Here is a 20,965-nt window from a genome sequence, read left to right as displayed (position 1 = left end):
TTGCGTGCGATTCGGACAGGAATCGCACTGCATTCCTGTTCAAATTGCATGCTATTCTTGCAGTGCGATTTGCACCCATTAATTTTGTATTGATGCAAATCACTCCGCAAAGCTTGGGATTTGGTATCGGGCATTTGGGCGAGTACTGATACTCGCTCTAATGCCCTGTGTTAGTGCCAATATTTGGTTTCGGTGCATCCCTTATTCCGTGTTCTGTTGATGGCAGTCTAAGAAGGGAAGAAAGATCTATCCAATGGAAATTGAAGGGTTTTTCTTCCCCCTGCTTTATACAGAGCTAAAAAGATGTATTGGTTTTACAGCTACGTTTAAAGAAGCTATTAGTGGTTATCATTTAATTTCTGATTAGAAAATTCTCTATGGGTAATCCCAATTGTAAAGGTCAGTGTGAAATCGGGGGCGCTGCTGCTGCTGCTTTTTGAGCTCCATTCACACTTGTGCTACTCCAAAGTTGCACAAGCTTTGGATGGGTTCAACTTTGATACGACTTTGGCTTTGACCAGTGATAATGGACAACTGTTGCACTGTAGAATATTCAGATATGACTTTTATGCAACTTTTGAGGGTTAACATTGAAGTCTATGGCCCTCAAGTTGCATAAGTCAGACCAAAGTAGTGCATTATCTATTTGAAGTTGCTGCGACTTTAGGTCGCACATATATGAATGGTTATCATTGGAAAACATGGTGAACGGCTTGTCATTTGACTTTGATGTCCAAAGATGCATGACAAGTCACACAAGTGTGAATAGAGCCTAAAGCTCCATAGATCATTTTGCAGGCTGAGGGAACTGTGCTTGTGGCCTTCTGCCTGGTTTGATTGAACAAACTACCATATCTTATTGATTAGCCAAAGTGTATTTGGGCATATCAATGGCAGTTTGCACACCTTATTACAGATCTTAATGGCCAGCTTGATGTGGTGGTTTTTTATTTTTTACACAATGCTGTGCAAATTTTCATAGATTTTTTTTTTTTTTTTTTTTTTTTTTTTTTATCATTGCAGATTAGTCGCATTGAGTACATCCATTCCAAGAACTTCATTCATCGAGATGTCAAGCCAGATAACTTTCTAATGGGCCTCGGCAAGAAAGGAAATCTGGTCTACATCATAGACTTTGGCCTTGCGAAGAAGTACAGAGATGCCCGCACACACCAGCATATACCCTATCGTGAAAACAAGAACTTAACCGGCACCGCAAGATATGCCTCCATAAACACTCACCTGGGCATAGGTAAGTGGGTGAACCTTTGCTGTTGGTATATAGTTCAGTTTAGTAGATGACAGCCAAAAGTAATACTCCTTTAATATTAAAAAAAAACGAGGGGCCAGTGCGCTACCACTGAAGTAAATGAGATGAAGGTGTTGAGAGTATATGTAGATGAATACTAAATATTGACATATGGGGAGAAAGGAGCGGCCAAATTTAGGGCTCTTTCACACGGCCGCTCAGATTTTTTTTTTTTTTTTTTTCACTGACACGGGTGACACTTGTGTCATCTGCTGCGTATGTCCGCATATCATCCCATCCGTTTGCAGATGATATCCGGACATAATGTATGTCTATGGGGATTGCGGATGGCGCCGCTGACATCCGATTTTTGCATCCGTTCCGTTTTTTAAACGGAAGAAAAATAGGGTTCTGTTCCATTCCAAAAAACGGAACAGAACTGAAAGGATGTCAGCGGATGGTCATCAGCTGAAATCCGCAATCCCATTGACATGCATTATGTCCGTATATCACCCGCAAACGAATTGGGTGATATACGGACATACGGAACGCCCGTGTGAAAGAGCCCTTATAGTGTCACCACAATACCATATAAACAAATAAAGAATAAATTTGGCGCTGATTTCTCAGTGAGTAAAACTCAACCAGGAAAAAAATGGGTATTAAAACAAAGTAAAATGTTGAATCGCCATAAATTGCATACTACGCAGTGATCATATGCATCAAAAATGTGCAAATAACGCTAGAACAGCTGAGAATCTCATGTGCAAATAAATTGATGAATAAATTATAACACAACTGTGTTGAATATTAAAACAAAGTAAAACTCTGAATCACCATGAATCGCTTACTACACAGTGATCATGTCCATCAAAAGTGCAAATAGGCTGAGAATCCAATGTGCAAAGATCAAATAGATGGAGAAGTGCTCAAGATGATATATCAAAACAAATAATGATATAAAATGCACAAATGGCAAAAAAAATCTTCAAGAAAAGTCGATGCACAATCAGTGCAACTAAAGTGCTTCAACTGTGTGAAGTCAAAAGGCAAAAAAATACTCCTGTAATATAAATCCATGAATCTGGTCTTGGTACAAATGACATTTAGGTCCCAAAAAGGGTTAAAATAAACCTGTAATTGGGCCAAAGTAATGCTAGTCAGAGCTTTTCTGAAGAGCAGGCACCCTATTGTACAGTAACAATACCGGTATACTTAAAGCACCCTGGAAGACCCCAGAAAATGTTGACTTTCTATAAGTTGATATTTGCAGAAGACTAGATGTGCACTCCATGTGACCGTGCTCAGACCTGATTGTAGGAGATGGAAGAAGCATGCAGTTGGCATCCTATATGGAGGTTTGTATGGAGCTCCCAGGGAGCATTGAGGAAGCATACAGGCACAGTTTGGATTCATTGAGGTACTAAACTTTGGTAAACTGAACATGTGATGTGAAACCTGAGCAAGTTCCTTTCATTAGAAACCGCATGTCAAAACCAGCAGCTCGCACTTTCTGAGACTTGCTGGTGATCTGAAATAAAGTGCTTGTCCCCTCTTATCTCATCTAGTATACAGTGCAGTCACACAACTGGAAGTATAACTATGGCTGAAAATCTGTACCGTAGCACATGGTGCACGCTTTCAGTATGTAGATTGGCCATTCCTGATTTTTAATAGGTTATAGAGGACATTTTGTTCCACCAGCCATATCCCCACTGGGCCCTGCCCTGTCCTGTCCCATATACCTGTCAATGTTTAGGTGAGAAATAAACAGCCATATTGGCCTACAGTATATCCCTTGTTACTTTTTACTCATATATCTCCCTATGTATTTTTCTTCCCAATGTGGCATTGGCCCTCCTTTCCAGCACCACCATTTTGAAAAAGTTCATGATCCTGCGCTTGCCTGAGATAAAGCACATCATTGGTTTTACCCCCTTAATGACCAGGCCAGTTTTTGCCTAGCGGCACTGCGTTATTTTTACTGACAATTGCACGGTCATGCGACGCTGTACCCAAAAAAATTGTCTTCCCCCCCACAAATAGAGCTTTCTTTTGGTGGTATTTGATCGCCTCTGCAGTTTATAGTTTTTGTGCTATAAACAACAAAAAAAAGAGTGACAATTTTGAAAAAAATAATTTTTACTTTCTGCTATTAAACATTCCCAATAAAAAAAATAAAAATCACACTTTTTTTATCAGTTTAGGCCAATTTTAAAGTTATAGCGTTTAAAAAAAACTATGGGATACGTTTTTGGACTATTTATTTAATTTTTATTAGTAATGGTGGCGATCAGCAATTTTTATTGGGAGTTCAACATTGCGGCGGACATATCTGACACTAAGTGACACTTTGGGGACCAGTGACATTAATCCAGTGATCAGTGTTAAATAATATGCACTGTTCCTGTATAAATGACACTGGCAGGGAAGGGATTAACACTAGTGGTGATTAAGGGGTTAAATGTGTTCCCTATATGTGCTTTCTAACTGTGTAGGGCGATAGATGGAACAGAGGCAGAGAGAGATCGGTGATTCAGCTTAGCTGAATCACACGATCTTTCCCTTCCTCTGACAGGAGAGCCGTCTTGCATTGTTTACATTCCAGAGGGTTCTGCAGTCAGTCTAGTCGAAGATCGCGGGAGGCCGGTGGCGATCGAGCCTGCTCCTCCTGTGTCTAATCACAGCGGGAGCGCTGCCGATGCCACGTGCACATAATGACATAGATCTACATGATTATGCGCAACCGAGCCATCCTGCTGCAGTAAATCTGCATGGGGCGGTCAGCAAGTGGTTTATCCTGCGCGTGCATGTTGCAAAACTTCATTCATCTGTTGAGGAAAAACACACCCTTCCTTGAGATCTTGGAAATGTCTCCCCCCCCCCCCCCCCCCCCCAGCAAATTTATTTCATTCTGTACAGCGCATAATGTCATGCAATTCTTGCATCTACACAATAAGGCAATACTGCGAGATTTTGCGGTTTAGGTACAAGATTTCTCTAAAGGCAGTGGTGACATTGCCTTTCTAGGGGACATCTGTGTGGCTGGGGCTACGTCGCCACTGCCTTCAGGGAAGCCAGAAGGTGGAGGAGGAGAAAGTAAACCAGAAAAACTTTAAAAATAAAATGACTTTAATAAGTTTTAGGAGATTTCACATCTTATGTGATATTTAGGGAAAGAGGAGAAAGGTCCGCCCTAAATGTGAATGCCACCTGATTGGGAGTAGAGGGTAAAAGGTTTGTAGCTTTTGGACATGATTGGGTTTTGCGATTTTGCACATTTGCTCTAACTTGTTGCTAACATGTGACTTTTTAATTGCTGACCTTAACTAGAGTAAGATCCATTTTAGCCATGTAAATTCACAGATAATCTGTAGAGCACCAGCCGTGTTTCTTTAAAGGATTTTTTTGTTTGACAGGAGAGGGAAAGTAATGTCTACTTTATAGTCTTGTAATAGTTTCCTTTCTTTTTCCATGTAAGAACAATCTCGCAGGGATGATCTGGAGTCACTTGGCTACGTGCTGATGTATTTTAACCTGGGCTCCCTGCCATGGCAAGGACTGAAAGCTGCCACCAAGAGGCAGAAATATGAACGCATCAGTGAGAAAAAGATGTCAACGCCCATTGAGGTCTTATGTAAAAGTTACCCTTGTAAGTTTGCCAGGTGAACCAGAATACCTGTTGTTACTTTACGATTATAACAATAAATAAATAAAGGTAGAGGCTCTCCAACTATAAAGGTTTTTGATTTAGGAAATCCTTGAGACTTCATTCTTTCTTGTAATTAAACTGTTTACCTCGATTGAGTTGGCCAAATCCTTCTATTTGTGGTTTAGAAATACTGCAGCTCACAGTGGTAGGCTATCAGCATTAAAGTGGTTGTAAAGCCTAAACATTTTTTAACTTGATGCATTCCCTGCTTTAAGGTAAAATAAATGTTGCAGTAGTGGTATCACTCGATCCAACCCTTCTCTCTTCTCACTCAGCTCTCACAGGCTTTGTTGAGGCAGTGGGAGCATCTGGCTCCTGCTGCTGTCTGTCACTTCCTGTGACAAGGGAGCACAGGGCGGGCCCTGCCGCACTGGGTCTATGGATGCAGGCAGTGCTGCTCAGGGTCAAGCCCACATGTGCGCGCCCCCATAGGCAGCAGATTTTCATGAGGGCGCATGCAAAAGAGGAGCCAGAAAAGGCTGGTGAGGGACCCCAGAAGAAGGGGGATAGGGGCTGCTCTGAGCTATTTTATTGCATAGATCAGGTAAGTATACCATGTTTTAAAAAAATAAATAAATAAATAAAATAAACACACACATTCAAAGTGGTTGTAAAGGCATAAGGTTTTAGAATGCATGAAGGGTAAAAAAAACTTCTGAGTGCAACAGCCCCCTCTCAATCCAGCAGCGTCCACGAGAGCCTTGCTTTGGGGACTCACACTCCTGGTTGGCTTTTGGATTGCTCCCGCTGCTGTCAATCACAGCCAGTGAGCCAATCATGAGATGGAGGGGGGTGGGTGTGTGAATGGACACACAGAGCCGTGGCTTGGGAGCTCATCTGCTTGTGTGGCCCCAGAGAAAGCTGCTTGCTGTAGGGGCACCCGGCAGAAGAGTGGAGCCAGGTGCTGGCGTGGGACCCGAGAAGAGGATCCAAGCTGCTTTGTGTTAAACCACTGCACAAATATGGGAAAGGTTTGATCTCTATTATCCTATCTCTAGTTGGGTTTTGCTGTCGTCCCTGGATAAATATTTGTGTAAGTCTGTTGGTACCTCAAGCCAATTGGGATGGGACTTTTAAGGCAAGTGTAAACAAATTGAACAAGTATAAAGAAAGTAAATAATATAGAATTGAATACTTAAAAGCATGTACAAGGTAGGTACATAAGGTGATAGGGTTATAGACCCTTCTGAAGGGGTGTGATAGGTAGAAGGTTGTGACACGTGGTTATGGTGTTTTAAGGATGTATCTCTGTCATTCCATGCTTCATGCTTGAATTTCCAGATCAGAGTGTGTCTCCTATGTTCCCAACGCGTTTCGGCTCATATAGAGCCTTTCTCAAGGGTGTCAGTCACCAGTTATATATTTGTTTTAATCCTTGTATTGGGGTGGCTCCCTTCTAGCACAGCGAGAACCTATGCGGTTTCATATATGCATAGTTGTATGGGGCAAGGTGGGTCGTATGGATCTCACCAGGTGGCTGTATGGGTCAGGTGGTGTGCCTTGATCCAATCCTCTTAAAAGAGTTCTTGTGCCATTTTAATTTGGTTGGTATATATCCCCTGCACAGTTCTTAGGTTTCAGTATTGGAACAGTTCCTAAGTGGTGACCTAGGGTTTCCCTTTAAGTTCGTTTCCGCGAGCTTGCACCTTAGCAGAGAGATTCTCTGGTTAGTGCTGGGCTTCAAATGCCTCGCTGCTTGTTCGTATAAGAGGAGAATAAACTTACTTATGTACCTACCTTGTACATGCTTTTAAGTATTAAATTCTATATTCTTTACTTTCTTTATACTTGTTCAATTTGTTGACACTTGCCTTAAAAGTCCCATCCGAATTGGCTTGAGGTACCAACAGACTTACACAAACCGCTGCACAAAACAGGTAAGTATATTATGTAGGTTATTAAAAAAAAAAAAACAAAACGCTTTAATATCGCTTTTAATAACAACCAGTTTAAAGTGAGCTCTGCCAATCTGTAATGCAGAGGGCAGGACTATGTGTATGGGGCTAGGTACTAAATCACTAACAGTCTGCATGAGGGTGACAACACTGCTTTCTACTCTGTAGCAGTGCAGCAGTTTTGTCTCCCCATTACAGAAAGCTGCGAGGGGTGGACTTTAATAGTCGGGAGAAATTTATATACTGTGTGTGTGTGTGTGTGTGTGTATATATATATATATATATATATATATATATATATATATATATATATATATATATATATATATATATATATATATATATATATATATATATATATATATATATATATATATATATATATATATATTCTATCTCTCTATATTTCAGTAGTAGACAGTCCTCACTGCTGAATAAAATGGCAAAAGTGCCCGGGGCATCATAATGCTACACCTCCAATGGTTGTTGTGTCCTTTTAAAGTGAAGTTCCACCCATTTTAATGAGTTCAGATGTATGTAATCCCCATAGAAAATACTACAGAAAATAGAAAATTAGCAATGGAAACTATTTTATAGGTGGCCGGACCTGGAAGTGAGGATCAATAAAGAAGATAAAAAGGTATTTCCTTGCAGAAAAAAAATAAAATAGTTTCCATTGCTAAAAGTATTTTTTATGGGGATTGCATACATCTGAACTTATTAAAATGGGTGGAACTCCACTTTAATGCCCTGGGCTCAGGGAAAGTGGGTTAAATGTTCCAATGGTCATTCAAACCAAAAAAGGCACAGTACTGGATAAATAGAAAAGTGTGTCTGAGGGGGGACAGCGCCAGGGGGAGTATTGGGAAAAGAGGTGCATTTTCAATTTCAAAACCCGCTGTGCAATTTTATAAAAAATGTGGAGTTGGGCTTTAATCTGCACATCCATGTTAAGGTGCAGTAAAGCGTGCCTGCACTAAAATTGACTTTCTAAAATGTACTTTTTTTTTTTTCCCCTTTTAGCGGAGTTTGCCACCTACTTGAACTTCTGTAGGTCTCTACGTTTTGATGACAAGCCAGACTATTCCTACTTGAGGCAGTTATTCAGGAATCTGTTCCACCGTCAAGGCTTCTCCTACGATTATGTGTTTGACTGGAACATGCTGAAATTTGTGAGTAAATTGCTGAACTGTTAAGTGTTGTATTCCACGTTCTCATATCTGCGAGGCAGCTCCAGTACTCCCCCCCCCCCCCCCCACAGAGCACACTACAGAGCTGGGATGTAGCATATTGGGTGTAAAGCATAAATACTTGGGACAGCTTTAAAGTGAATATTTATGCCCTTCACCTTTTTAAAACAGAAACCTTGTAAGGAAGTAAAGCGATTTCCTTTAGGCCTCTTTCACACAGTCCGCCTCCATAGGCGGATGACAGCTCCGTCTCCACTTGCGGAGAGGGAGGTGTCTCAGCCCCCGCTGCCCTCTATGGGGGATCGGATGAGAGCGGACCGCCTGTCCGCTCTCATCCGATCCGAGCCGATTACTGAACGGATGGAAAAATAGGGTTTTCATCCGTCCAGATTTCACGGACATAATCGGATGCGGATGGCAGCGGGTGTCAGCGGAGGTGTCTCCGCTGACACCCGCTGCCCCATAGAGCTTAATGGAGGATTTTTTTTTTTTTTTTACTGCGTGACTTTAACGGACAATTGCGCGGTCGTGCGACGCTGTACCTAAACTAATTTCACGTCCTTTTTTTCCCCCACAAACAGAGCTTTCTTTTGGTGGTATTTGATCACCTGTGCGATTTTTTTTTTTTTTTTTGATCATGCGCTATAAACAAAAAAAGAGCGTAAATTTTGCAAAAATTACTATTTTTTTCACTTTTTTTTTTTTATATGAAATTCCCCCCAAAAAAAATGTAAAAATAAAAATTTTTTAACCTTTTCGGCCAATTTGTTTTATGCTACATATGTTTGGTAAAAAAAAAAGCGTATTTTGATTGTTTTGCGCAAAAGTTATCGTGTTTACTAACAAAGGGAAAGATTTTTGTCATTTTTGGTGTTTTTATTTTTCTTTTTTTTTTTTTTTTTCTTTGCGGTACTGCGACATTGCGGCGGACAGATCGGACCCTTGACTGACATTTTTGACACTTTTGGGGGCACCAGTGACATTACTGCAGTAATCAGTGCTATACATATGCACTGTTACTGTAAAAATGACACTGACAGGGAAGGGGTTAACTGTATTGGAGAGGGAGGGGTTAAGTGTGTCCTAGGGGCGTGTTTCTAACGGTGATGGGACAGGTCTCCTATTGTAAAAACAAAGATCAACGGTTCTACATAGTAGAACCGTCTGATCTCCATTTTCACACAGGGAGAATGACAGGCGGCTTGTTTACATAAGCCGCCCGCCTTTCTCCCGCTCTACCGTCGATCGTAGTGTGACGTCGGGTCCGCCGGTCACACGCCCAGACTCCTCTGTGAACGAGCCGAGGCCCGCTATTGGCTCAAAACCCGGTGACAGGCGAGCGACATAGATCTACGTTACTCTGCCTGGCCGGGGCTGACTGCCGCAGTAAATATACTGTGCGCAGTCGGCAAGCGGTTAAACTTAGTTGTTCAATCTTGAACTAGTGAATAGACACAATAGTCAGCTCTCTCCCAACTAGAGATGGTTTTAGATGGATGCAACAGGAACTTGACTATCCCACCGACTTATTTAATCTTGTACCTTGCTCACACAGGCTTCAGCATTGTATTTAGCAAGCTTTTGTAAAGGTCTCAGCAAACAGTTTTGTTTAAGCAGGGCTAAAGTCCTGTTTGAAAAAAATAAATTATGAGCATGTAGCTGTTGCAGAAGTCATGCAGTGTTTCTCCTGCAATAAACTATATCTGCCTGCTCAGTCTTCCTTAGATCATTGGCTGAGCTGCGTATGCACAGCTTAGTACCCATCCTAGCACTGTATGCCAGGAGGGACTGGGCATGCCTGGGAGTTGTGTCATTTTGTGCCGACCAATTAAGATGGCCAGAGACCGGCACCCGGAGGAGGCCAGAGAGAACATGTGTGAGCTAGTTTTTTACTTCTGTACGCCAAAAGAAAATTTGCCCTTATTAGCTCCACTTTTACATTTGACGCATTCAATGCGACACAATGTAAAATTTGTGCATTTTAGACATACCTGAATTTGGTGTACAAGTCTGTCAGAACCAAAAGTGTCTCCAATGCTTTGAGAATTTGGCACAATTCATTAACAAGAGGGAATAATACCAGAAAAGTGTCGCAGCAGCTTAAAGCGGAGTTCCACCCTGAAAATTTTTTTTCACCATCCGATTGCTTTAATTTACCTGAAAAAGAATTGGATAATTTAAATTTTTTTTTTTTTTTTTTTCACTTACCTTCTTTTTAATGAAAATATACTTACCTTCCTTCCTCTTCCTCCCTCTGCGGCCGCGGCCCGTGCCGTCACTTCCTCCTTGCATTAACTCCTGTGAGATGAGCCCTGGAGTCAATGCGCCTGCACCGGCCCTGCTTTCACTTACCTGTAAGAAGAAATACTTACCTTGAAAATGTCTTGTCCGGCACTGCCATCTCAGGTGTGGGCATGCCCAGAAGCTGTGCAGGGATGACGCGCCTGCACCTGAAGTGACGAGCAGGGCATTCTGGGACTCCGACGTCACCGAAGAGGACGCGCCAGCTTCAGCTGCCCACACCTGAGATGGCAGCGCTGGACAAGACATTTTCAAGGTAAGTATTTCTTCTTACAGGTAAGTGAAATGGGACAGTTCAGAGGCAATCATTGCTTAAATGCACCAACCCTGACTGCCCGGGGGGGATTTTTATCAAAAAAAAAATAACTTCTAGGGTGGAACTCCGCTTTTATTGAATTCCCCACCACTGATTTAACGGGTTTGCCAAAATGGTTACATTCAAGGAATGCGGTGAATAACTGTCCTTGTTGGCAGTGTGATTATTATTATATGGGATTTATAGTGCTAACAGTTTACACAGCGCTTTACAATGTAGATGGGGGACAGTACAATTACAATACAGTTCAGTACAGAAGGACTAGGAGGGCCCTGCTCAAGGAGCTTATGTTTGCTTTCAACCGAACTGTCAAGCCATGAAATTGGCTGGTGTTATAGTTGGACCAACTGTGCTGCACCATGGCAACTGCAATTCACACAAAAGCGAAGATTTCAGCTTCCTTGGTTGCAAAGTATAGGCGGGTTTAGTACTGATTTAATGGGAGTGCTGACGGTCACGTTGAAGTGATTGTAACGTAAGAGCCCAGAGCCTCCTCTTTTCGGATCCTTGGCCGGAGCTCATGGCGGCTCCTCCCTCCTGTTAAGTGTCCCCACAGAAAGCAGCTTTCTATCGAGGCACCCAACCTGATCTGCAGCTCCTCTTTCTCCAGATTGGATAACTGAGTTTGACAGCAACGGGAGACATTGGCGCCACTGCTGTCTTAGCCAATCGGGAGGAAGAGTCCCGGACAGCTGAGGCCCTCGTGGATATCGCTGGATAGAGAGGGGGGGGGGGGGCTGGAGAGGCTGCTGCACACAGAATGTTTTTGATCAGAATGCATTCTGATCAAAAACCTGACTTTACAACCTCTTCAAGCAAGTTGCGGAAGGCTTAAAGTATAACTAAAGGTAAAACTTTTATTTTTTTTTCAGTTTTGAACAGCGAGGAGATAGATTAGAATAGAATGCCTGTCAGTTTTTAATGCTGTCTGTGTCCTCGTTGGGGGATTCCCCTCTCTTTGTCCGGTTTACCTTTTTTTTTTTTTTTTTTTTTTTTTTTTGAAAGTAAGACAATCCAGAATTTTGGGTTGTCTCAAGAAAAGTAACAGAGGGGAAATCTTCCAATGGTGAAACTAGTTCTGGTGACCTGGGGGGGTCCCTAAGAGAATTCCTTAATTTGCAGGGATTTCCTCTCACTTCCTGTTTGGCTATGGGACAGGAAGTGCAGGGAAATCTCCCCAATGGGGCACAGATGGCAAAAAATAAACCCTACAAGGGATATAACCCTCCCTTTTACTCTATCCAAAATGGGTGGGGGGTTTGCCTATAGTTTCTTTAACCACTTGCCGACCGCCCCACGCAGATTTACTGTGGCAGGGCAGCTCGGCTGCGCATAATCACGTACATATGATTGTGATTATGTGCACGCGATCTCGGCGGTGTGCGCGCGCGCCGCCAGAGCCGCGCTCCTGCTGGGATCAGACACAGCAGGAACCAGACCGCGGGAGGAGCGATCTCAATCGACGTCGGCCTGCCGTGATCTTTACGGAAGCTGACAGGAGAGCCGTAACAAAGCAGGCGGCTTTCCTGTCAAGACGGGCACAGTGAGATTGTGTGTCTCAGCTAGGCTGAAACACCGATCTGTGTGCCTTTCACAGAGCCCCCCCATAGTTGGCACAATTATGCTCACACTCAAACCCTTGATCACCCCCAGTATTAACCCCTTCCCTGCCAGTGTCATTTATACAGTAACAGTGCATATTATTTAGCACTGATCACTGCATTGGTGTCACTGGTCCCCAAAAAGTGTCACTTGGTGTCAGATTTGTCCGCCGCAATGTCACAGTCCCCCTAAAAATCGCTGATCGTCGCCATTACTAATAAAAGCAAAAATGAAAGTCCAAAATCTATCCCATAGTTTGCAAACATTATAACTTTTGCGCAAAAGCAATTAATATTCGCTTTTTTGGGATTTTTTTTTACCAAAAATATGTAGCAGAATACAAATTGGCCTAAACTGATAAAAAAAATTTTACATTTTTTTTTTTTTTTTTTTGGGGTAATGTTTTATAGCAGAAAGTATACAATATTGTGTGTGTGGTTTTTTTTTTTTTTTTTTTTTTTTTTTTTTTCAAAATTGTCGCTTTTTTTGTTTAACTATTCTAATCTACTCGGATGGTATGAGCGGAGAAAGACGGGAGAGAGCGGGAGATTAGCTGAGCCCGGAGCAGCGATGTAATGAAGGTTTTTCTCACTATTCTATTACAAAAACACACATTGGACAGTATATAAAACACTAATAAAGCGGATTCTAGGATTTTTTTTATACACTAAACTAGGTTCACATGGGATTCCTGGCAGGGAGAGAAGGGAAGACAGCACATTACAGTGAAGACCTTCCCCGAAAATAAGCCCTTCTGTGTCTTTTGGTGCCAAAATTTAATTTAAGACCCAGGCTTATATTCGGGGAAACATGGTATAAACGAATGGACCACAACACAGAGGGGTGGAAGCCATGCTGTTTTTTTGACCAATTCATTCTTTATTTTATTTAGGGGGCAAGTCGTGCTGCAGAAGATGCAGAACGTGAACGGAGAGAGCGGGAAGAGCGTTTAAGACACACGCGGAACCCCGCAGCCCGAGGATTGCCCTCCACTGCTTCAGGTAGACTAAGAGGCACCCAGGAAGTCACTCCACCAACTCCTCTCACTCCAACCTCTCACACAGGTATGGTGGGGCCACTGCCATCGCTGGTTTTTCCTGTTTTGACTATTTTTAAATCTGGTGGAAAGTAATGTGTTCTGTTCATAACTATCAGTCGAAGGTTTTTTAGTTTTTTTCATATACGTGAAAGACAGGGGCCAAGAAGAAAATTGATTGAAGGCTTTAAACTTGTTAGGGCTGAAAGGGGCTTTAATACAGTCTTGTTGACTCCCCAGGGCTAGGCTGATCAAAGGAAACTCTCAGTGCAGGTGACTGTTTACCAGCTTTCTGTCTGTCCCCTATCGCAGACAGTAATCCTTTTTGATTATGTGTAACCCTTGTTTGACTAGCTCTGAAAATGTTTATCTGTGAAAACATTTCATACAGCAAGCTCTTTTTACAGGGCTCTCCTTTTCCCCAGTGGCAAAGCAGCTCTGATTTAAGTGAGGACAGAGTGCAGTTGACAAGGCAGGAAAGTCTGAAGAAAAGACTGCTCTTTAGTCATGTCTAAGAAGGGGGGGGGGGAAACCTCTCAGTTAATGGTTTCTCAAAAGGGCTGGAAGGGTGGAAGCTGGTCCTGTCAGAAGAACTGCCACACCCCCCTACTACCCCCATGTTCAAGTAAACATGTACCAAGTCATCTGGGTTCCCGATGGGACCAACTTTCCTTAAGGCTCAGTTCACATATATGCAAATCGGATGCGTTTTGAAACTGCATCCAGTTTGCATAACATGCTCGGGGTGGCCGCAGTCTGTTTTTTATGAGTCCTGTGCGATTTTTGGGTCCGGTTCAGGTGCGAACTCAATTCACCCCGGAACCGGTGAACAAAACTGCTACGGACATGTGTAAACCTAGCCTAAAGCAACATGCTATTGTTGATCTTTCAGAATTTTGTCCTCCCGCACAGTGTTTTTGGCTCTCCAGATTTCTGGATTTAAGTGGACCTCAAGTCAAAAACGTGAAGGGTTTCTTTGTTATATGGGACATCTAGAAATGTTAAAGCGACATGGGATCTCCTCTAACATTACACTCTAATGGCTCGTTTCCACTGAGCTTTCTAGTACGGTTCCGTACAGTACGCTATTTATGCTTTTTCCATTATGAATGGTACCCTAATTCCGAACCGTACTGTACCACTTTTTTGGTACCCTTTCGTTGAGGTACCAAGCACATTAGTACCGTACCAACTGGGTGGAGCTACACTCTGCAGAACTTTGATTGGTTGACAGAGAATTCTCTATCACAGCTTTCCTGCTACACCACGCCTATCATGAAAGGGTACTATTGGCAGTGGAAACGCAATGTGTACCGTACCGTACCACTCAGCGGAAACGAGGCATTAGTCATGTTTTTTAGGGTTACTCCCAGATATAGATGGATAGATTCACTAAGATCTTCTACAGGAAACATTCACAGCTAGAAAGCTTATTGCTAAGCAATGGATGGGAGAACAACCCCCCGCCCCCCAAGCTCAGTACCTGGCTGACAGAATGAACAACACTTTGTCATACAAAAAGTTTTTATATAAACATAGAGGCTGTCCTTCCAAATTCCACAAGATATGGGATAGATGGCTTCAGGTCCCAGAATCATTTAGTTAGTTGTGGTCTCCACATTATTTAAATAGTAACGGGAACGTAATTCTTAATGTCCCTCTAATGCACGATGATTTACTCCACCAATTCTAGAACCAAACGTCTGCTCTCCTTATTGTGTATATATAGTGCTATGTCTTGCACAACCTGTTATGAGGGATGAAGAATCCCAAACTGTTTTTTCCTTGTTTTTGTTATTTGTATCTTGACTCCCTGTGTTCTGCCAACTGTCTGTATACTCCTATGTAATATTTAACGTGCATAATTTTCAATAAAGAAATTAATTAAAAAAATAAATGTTAAAGCGGTTTTTCAGTCATTTGTGAAAAAAAGTTAACAGCTACAAATATTGTAACTTCCGACTTTGACCGACTTCGGACACTTACCTGTCCAAGGATCCAACATTGTCATCACCCAGTCTGGTTTTTTTGCCAGTGTTCGGGTCCCCAGCTGTGGGGCTTCGCAGCCGGCTCCCTGTTGCGCTGTGTGCATGGTCCTGCAGCTTCCTGGGACCTCTGATGCGTCCCAGGAGGCTATGGGGGTGGTAGAGGGGGGACAAACTTCCAGTGGAGTCGCCTAGGCAATTAAAGGGAAAATGGAACGATGTACCTGTGCCACCAAAAAATTTGAATACGGTTCGAGGAGGTGGGGAGTATGACATAAAGCAGAACTTCCCTTTTTTATAGATAATCATCTGCTTTAACTGTGCCTAAGCAGCAGCCTGAAATACTTTTTTTGCTTGAAATTTCTCCTGAAATAGAGCCAGGTACTTCTGTGCCATGAGCCCTTATAGCTGTAAATCTGCACAGATGTAATTTGTGACGTTGCTTCTCCTGACTGCTAGCGCTACAAGATCTGGAGTGATACTTGGGGTTGTCACTACTGTGCTGTTCACTGTACAGAGCTGCTTCAGTCATTGGCTCTGTGCTTTACGCACCTCTCCTGCTGCTTCTTGCTCTTAATCCATACGGTCAAGTCCTCAGGGGGGCAGCTGTGACAGGAGGAAGCAGATCCTTTTTCTCTACTAAGATGGCCACCTCCATACAAACAGTGCAGAACAAGGCATGCTAAGTCCATAACTGGAAAGAGATAAGCTGCTGGGAGATGACAGGCAATACTGGTGGCTAGTTCTTTGCCTTCTGCTTGCCTCTATTTGCCACACCTTGTATGGTTCAGGCCATCGTTAACATTTCTTCCGTCAGCAACATACAGTGGGGATCGAAAGTTTGGGCACCCCAGGTAAAAATTTGTATTAATGTGCATAAAGAAGCCAAGGAAAGATGGAAAAATCTCCAAGGCATCAAATTACAGATTAGACATTCTTGTAATATGTCAACAAAAGTTAGATTTTGTTTCCATCATTGACACTTTTTCAAATATACAAAAAACAAAATGGCGTCTGCAAAAGTTTGTGCACCCTGCAGAATGTATAGCATGCACTGCCCCCTTTGCAAGGCTGAGACCTGCCAGTGTCATGGATTGTTCTCAATCATCATCTGGGAAGACTGGGTGATGTCAATCTCAAATGTTTTAAATGCCCAGACTCATCTGACCTTGCCCCAACAATCAGCACCATGGGATCTTCTTCTAAGCACTTGTCTAGAAAACTGAAAATGGTTGACGCTCACAAAGCTGGAGAAGGCTATAAAAAGATAGCAAAGCCTTTTCAGATGTCAATATCCTCTGTTCGTAATGTAATTAAGAAATGGCAGTCATCAGGAACAGTGGAAGTTAAAGCAAGATCTGGAAGACCAAGAAAAATATCAGACAGAACAGCTTCGCAGGATTTTGAGAAACAATTCAAAACCCACGTTTGACTGCATGATCCCTCCAGAAAGATCTGGCAGACACTGGAGTTGTGGTACACTATTCCACTATAAAGAGATACTTGTACAAATATGGTCTTCATGGAAGAGTCATCAGAAGAAAACCTCTTCTACGTCCTCACCACAAAAATCAGCGTTTGAACTTTGCAAATGAACATATAGACAGGCCTGATGCATTTTGGAAACAAGTTCTGTGGACCGATGAGGTTAAAATCTAACTTTTTGGCCGGAATGAGCAAAGGTACGTTTGGAGAAGAAGGGGCACAGAATTTAATGAAAAGAACCTCTGTCCAACTGTGAAGCATGGGGGTGGATCAATCATGCTTTGGGGTTGTATTGCAGCCAGTGGCACAGGGAACATCTCACGAGTAGAAGGAAAAATGGATTCAATAAAATTTCAGCAAATTTTGGATGGTAACTTGATGCCATCTGTGAAAAAGCTGAAGTTAAAGAGAGGATGGCTTCTACAAATGGATAATGATCCTAAACACACCTTGAAATCCACAGGGGATTACATTAAGAGGTGTAAACTGAAGGTTTTGCCATGGCCTTCACAATCTCCTGACCTCAACATAATTGGAAATCTATGGATAGACCTTAAAAGAGCAGTGCGTGACAGACAGCCCAGAAATCTCAAAGAACTGGAAGACTTTTGTAAGGAAGAATGGGCAAAGATACCTCAAACAAGAATTGAAAGACTCTTGGCTGGCTACAAAAAGCGTTTACAAGCTGTGATACTTGCCAAAGGGGGCAGTACAAGATATTAACTCTGCAGGGTGCCCAAACTTTTGCAGACACCATTTTTTTGTTTTCTGTTATTTTGAAAGTGTAAATGATGGAAATAAAATCTAACTTTTGTTGGCATATTATAAGAATATCTAATCTGTAATTTGATGCCTTTTGGAGATTTTTCCATCTTTCCTTGGCTTCTTTATGCACATTAATACAAATTTTTACCTAAGGTGCCCAAACTTTCGATCCTCACTGTAGCTATATATAGCACTGTAGTCAAATGTGGACCTTGGTAAGATCTTTTGGATTGAAGTTCATTTAACATGCCCTGCCTCTTAAATTCTGTTACAGCAAACACTTCGCCACGACCCGTTTCTGGCATGGAGCGTGAGCGCAAAGTCAGCATGAGGTTACATCGTGGCGCTCCTGTTAACGTGTCCTCATCTGATCTTACCGGCAGACAAGATACCTCCCGCATGTCAACCTCACAGGTACAGCCTTGAGATCCTCCAGGGCTTGGAGGGGAAATAACCTGCTTATGCTTCTAAGCTTGCCGCCAGCAATGCTGTCCTTGCTTAATTTTATTTCCAGGGGTTGTTCAAAAGGGCGCAATATAATTAGTGGGTAGTCTCTCCAGCTTTGTGCATAGTTATATCCGTTCATGGGAGGAGCAAATGAGGCCACCAAACATGTCTTTAAAAGTCAGACTGTCCTGCAAATCAGGGCACAACTTTTTCATGTGAGGTTTTGTGATATGCAGCTTATCATGAAGTCATCACCTTTTTATAAGTCTCGTGGCACATTGAGGCTTTTTTATTTTTTGGAAAATCAGAAGCTGTTGCCCATAATGGCCATTAAAAAAAAAAAAAAAAAATCTTGATCACTTTTCCCTATAAGTCAGAGAGTGAAAGATGAAGCCTGATTTGGTGTTTGGTTGTCATTTCATTTTTTTTTTTTTTTGCTTTGCTGCATTCAAATAACATTTATATATAATAACCCAGTCTGCTTAAACCTGAATATTACATTCTCAGCCACTCCCATGAAAGCCATAGACAGCACTGCCTTGCACACCATATGTACAGTATGTGTCTAGTATAAGTGCATGGGGATGCAAATAGTAATGCTCAGATTTTGGCCATGAGAACATTGCTTATGGAGAGGTTTTCCAGCAAATAGTTAACTAACAGACATTGATGCTCTGGCCACTAAACAATCTTTGTAACGAAAGATTATGGTACAAATGTGCCTATTCTACATCATCCATCTCTTAGAAAAGAAGCAGTCATCTGGGAGAAAACTCAGTCCAGCCTATTGACTTGATCTTTAAGCTTGGGCTTTTGGACATCAGGTGTGGTTGGGAAAGACGTAAGCACTTCCATGTATTTTTTTTTAGGTACCTTGCAAAGAACCCCTAAGACCGTTTTTTCCATTTGGTGTTAATTACACAATACCCTCCTGTCCATTATTCATCTCATTCTACGTTCCTTCCATATACTTATACAATATTCTATACCCTGCCATCTTGTCTGCCTTGCACTGAATATTTAAATGTTTTCTTGTGAAAACATTCAAAATGGCAGGTTTAGTTTTTGGTGCAATATCTTATTTCTAAATCCCGTATAATATATGCATGCTGTGAATTGACACTGCTTTACTTGGCAAAGTGTCTGCCTTTCTCCTCTTGCCTATAGACTCTGCATTATTCCTCCTGTTGCTATATAGTCTGTTTAGCAGTGTTACGTTAAAATACATAAAGTACCTCCAGGGTACAAAAGTGAAGACCCAAAATAAACTCCGCCACTTAGGTGGGAAACTCTTTACTGGGAAACCTTAGCTCAAAGTAGAATTCCAGCTAAAGCATAACTAATCTTAAAAATGCTTCCCCCCCCCCCCCCCCCCCATCCACACCTCAACTTAAAGTGCTTGTAATGGCATTCTATGCATAAAAGGTAAAAAAAAACCTTCTGCATGCAGCTTCTTCCACCAGCCCCCCTTATACTTACCTGAGCCCAATTTCGATCCAGCGATTTGCAGGATAGCAGAGGCTTTCCCGACTCTATTGAAAGTGGGGGGAGTCATGGCGCTCTCTGGTATCCTAAGGTGGTACAAAGAGGATGGGTGAGTGGGAGGAGGGGATGTGGGACTGCGAGGAGGGAGAATCCAGTTGATGTAAGGGGGCTATGTTCAGCGGCAGCCGACTGGAGCGTGGAGAGGCTCTGAGAGGTAAAAGAGAGGAGAGAGCGGCGCCAGCTGGGTATAGCATAAGTTTATTTGACACTGTTAAAAATGGTGACTCACTTTCTGAGGTTGGGTGAGACAGGAACGATCAGTCTGATGGGGTCATCCATCTTTTTCTGCCAGGAAAGTGGCGTGGAAGGAGGTGGTTAGGTGCGGGTGGTGTAGCCGAGCTGCTGTGTGGCTGCTTGTTGTTGCTGGCCGCGGCGGAGCGTCCACAACAGGGCTCCGGCTGCCGACTTCCGGTCTGACGTCACTTCCTGGTAGGAGAAAGATAGGGGTTGCACGCGTTCGGAGCATCCGTGCTCCTTCGTCAGGCAATCGCAATTGGATGACCCCATCAGACTGTTCCTGTCTCACCCAACCTCAGAAAGTGAGTCACCATTTTTAACAGTGTCAAATACCCAGCTGGCGCCGCTCTCTCCTCTCTTTTTCCCGACTCTCTCCCTCATTGGCTCAGACACAACAGCGGGAGCCATTGGTTCCTGCTGCTGTCAAACGGAGCTAGTGAGGAAGGAGTAGGGTTTTTTTTTTTTTTTTGGGGGGGGGGGGGGGGTAGTTGATCCACGCTCTGTGTCTTATAAACACACACACAGCTCAGGATCAAGCATGCAGGTGTGCCACCATAGGAGGCAGCTTCTTATGGTGGCACACAAAGGGGACCCCAAAAAAGGAGGATCCGGGCTGCTCTGTGCTAAACCTCTGCACAGTTCAGAGAAGTATGATACAAGAAAAATGGTGTCAGCGCTTAATGGTATATAGCTGCTAGCAATGAGTAGACCTACAAAGCACTGTCATTGCAATAACAAAGAAATCTTGCAGCGTTCCTCACAATATCAACCCAAAACGCCTGAAGTCTATCCTAATACTTCAGTTTTGGGCTTTTTGATATTATGTTGAGCGCTGCAATTTTTCTTTGGTATAGATATGTATGACAAGTTTTGTTTAAAAAAATAAATAAAAGTAAGGCTCGGTTCACACTGGGGCAACTTGTCAGGTGACCTTCAAGTTGCGCTCTATTCAGTGCAATGGAACCGGATCAAGTCGCTCCAAATTCGAAAAAGGTTCCTGCACTACTTGGGGGGGGGGGGGGGGACTTCAGAGCTTGCATTGTCTTATTATAAAGAAGTCGTTTGCAAGTCGTGCTGTACGGGGCGGCTTCAGAGTTGGGCGACTTTGAAGCCGCCCCAGTATGAACTAAGCCTTTACAATTTAACAAACCTATGTTAAAAAAAAAAACCAAAACATTTATATTTTCAGCCCGCTCCTAT

The 20,965-nt window shown here is 42.7% G+C and overlaps 1 protein-coding gene across 2 annotated transcripts in view; it reads left to right on the top strand.

Annotated features, from left to right (window-relative positions):
* Positions 1-20,965, top strand: part of CSNK1D (casein kinase 1 delta) — a 72,356-nt gene that overhangs the window by 33,344 nt on the left and 18,047 nt on the right. For both annotated transcript variants that reach the window (XM_082272479.1, XM_082272480.1), the window contains exons 4-8: positions 1,024-1,252; positions 4,731-4,901; positions 7,880-8,028; positions 13,158-13,329; positions 17,811-17,950. In XM_082272479.1, coding sequence (XP_082128605.1) covers positions 1,024-1,252; positions 4,731-4,901; positions 7,880-8,028; positions 13,158-13,329; positions 17,811-17,950 — 861 coding nt within the window. The remainder of the gene's footprint in view (positions 1-1,023; positions 1,253-4,730; positions 4,902-7,879; positions 8,029-13,157; positions 13,330-17,810; positions 17,951-20,965) is intronic.

The sequence above is a fragment of the Pelophylax lessonae genome (assembly GCF_965119305.1).
Source record: "Pelophylax lessonae genome assembly, chromosome: 11".
Taxonomy (NCBI): Eukaryota; Metazoa; Chordata; class Amphibia; order Anura; family Ranidae; genus Pelophylax; species Pelophylax lessonae.
The sequence above is the reverse complement of the archived record's forward strand: the minus strand, read 5'-3'. Positions and strand labels throughout refer to the sequence as shown.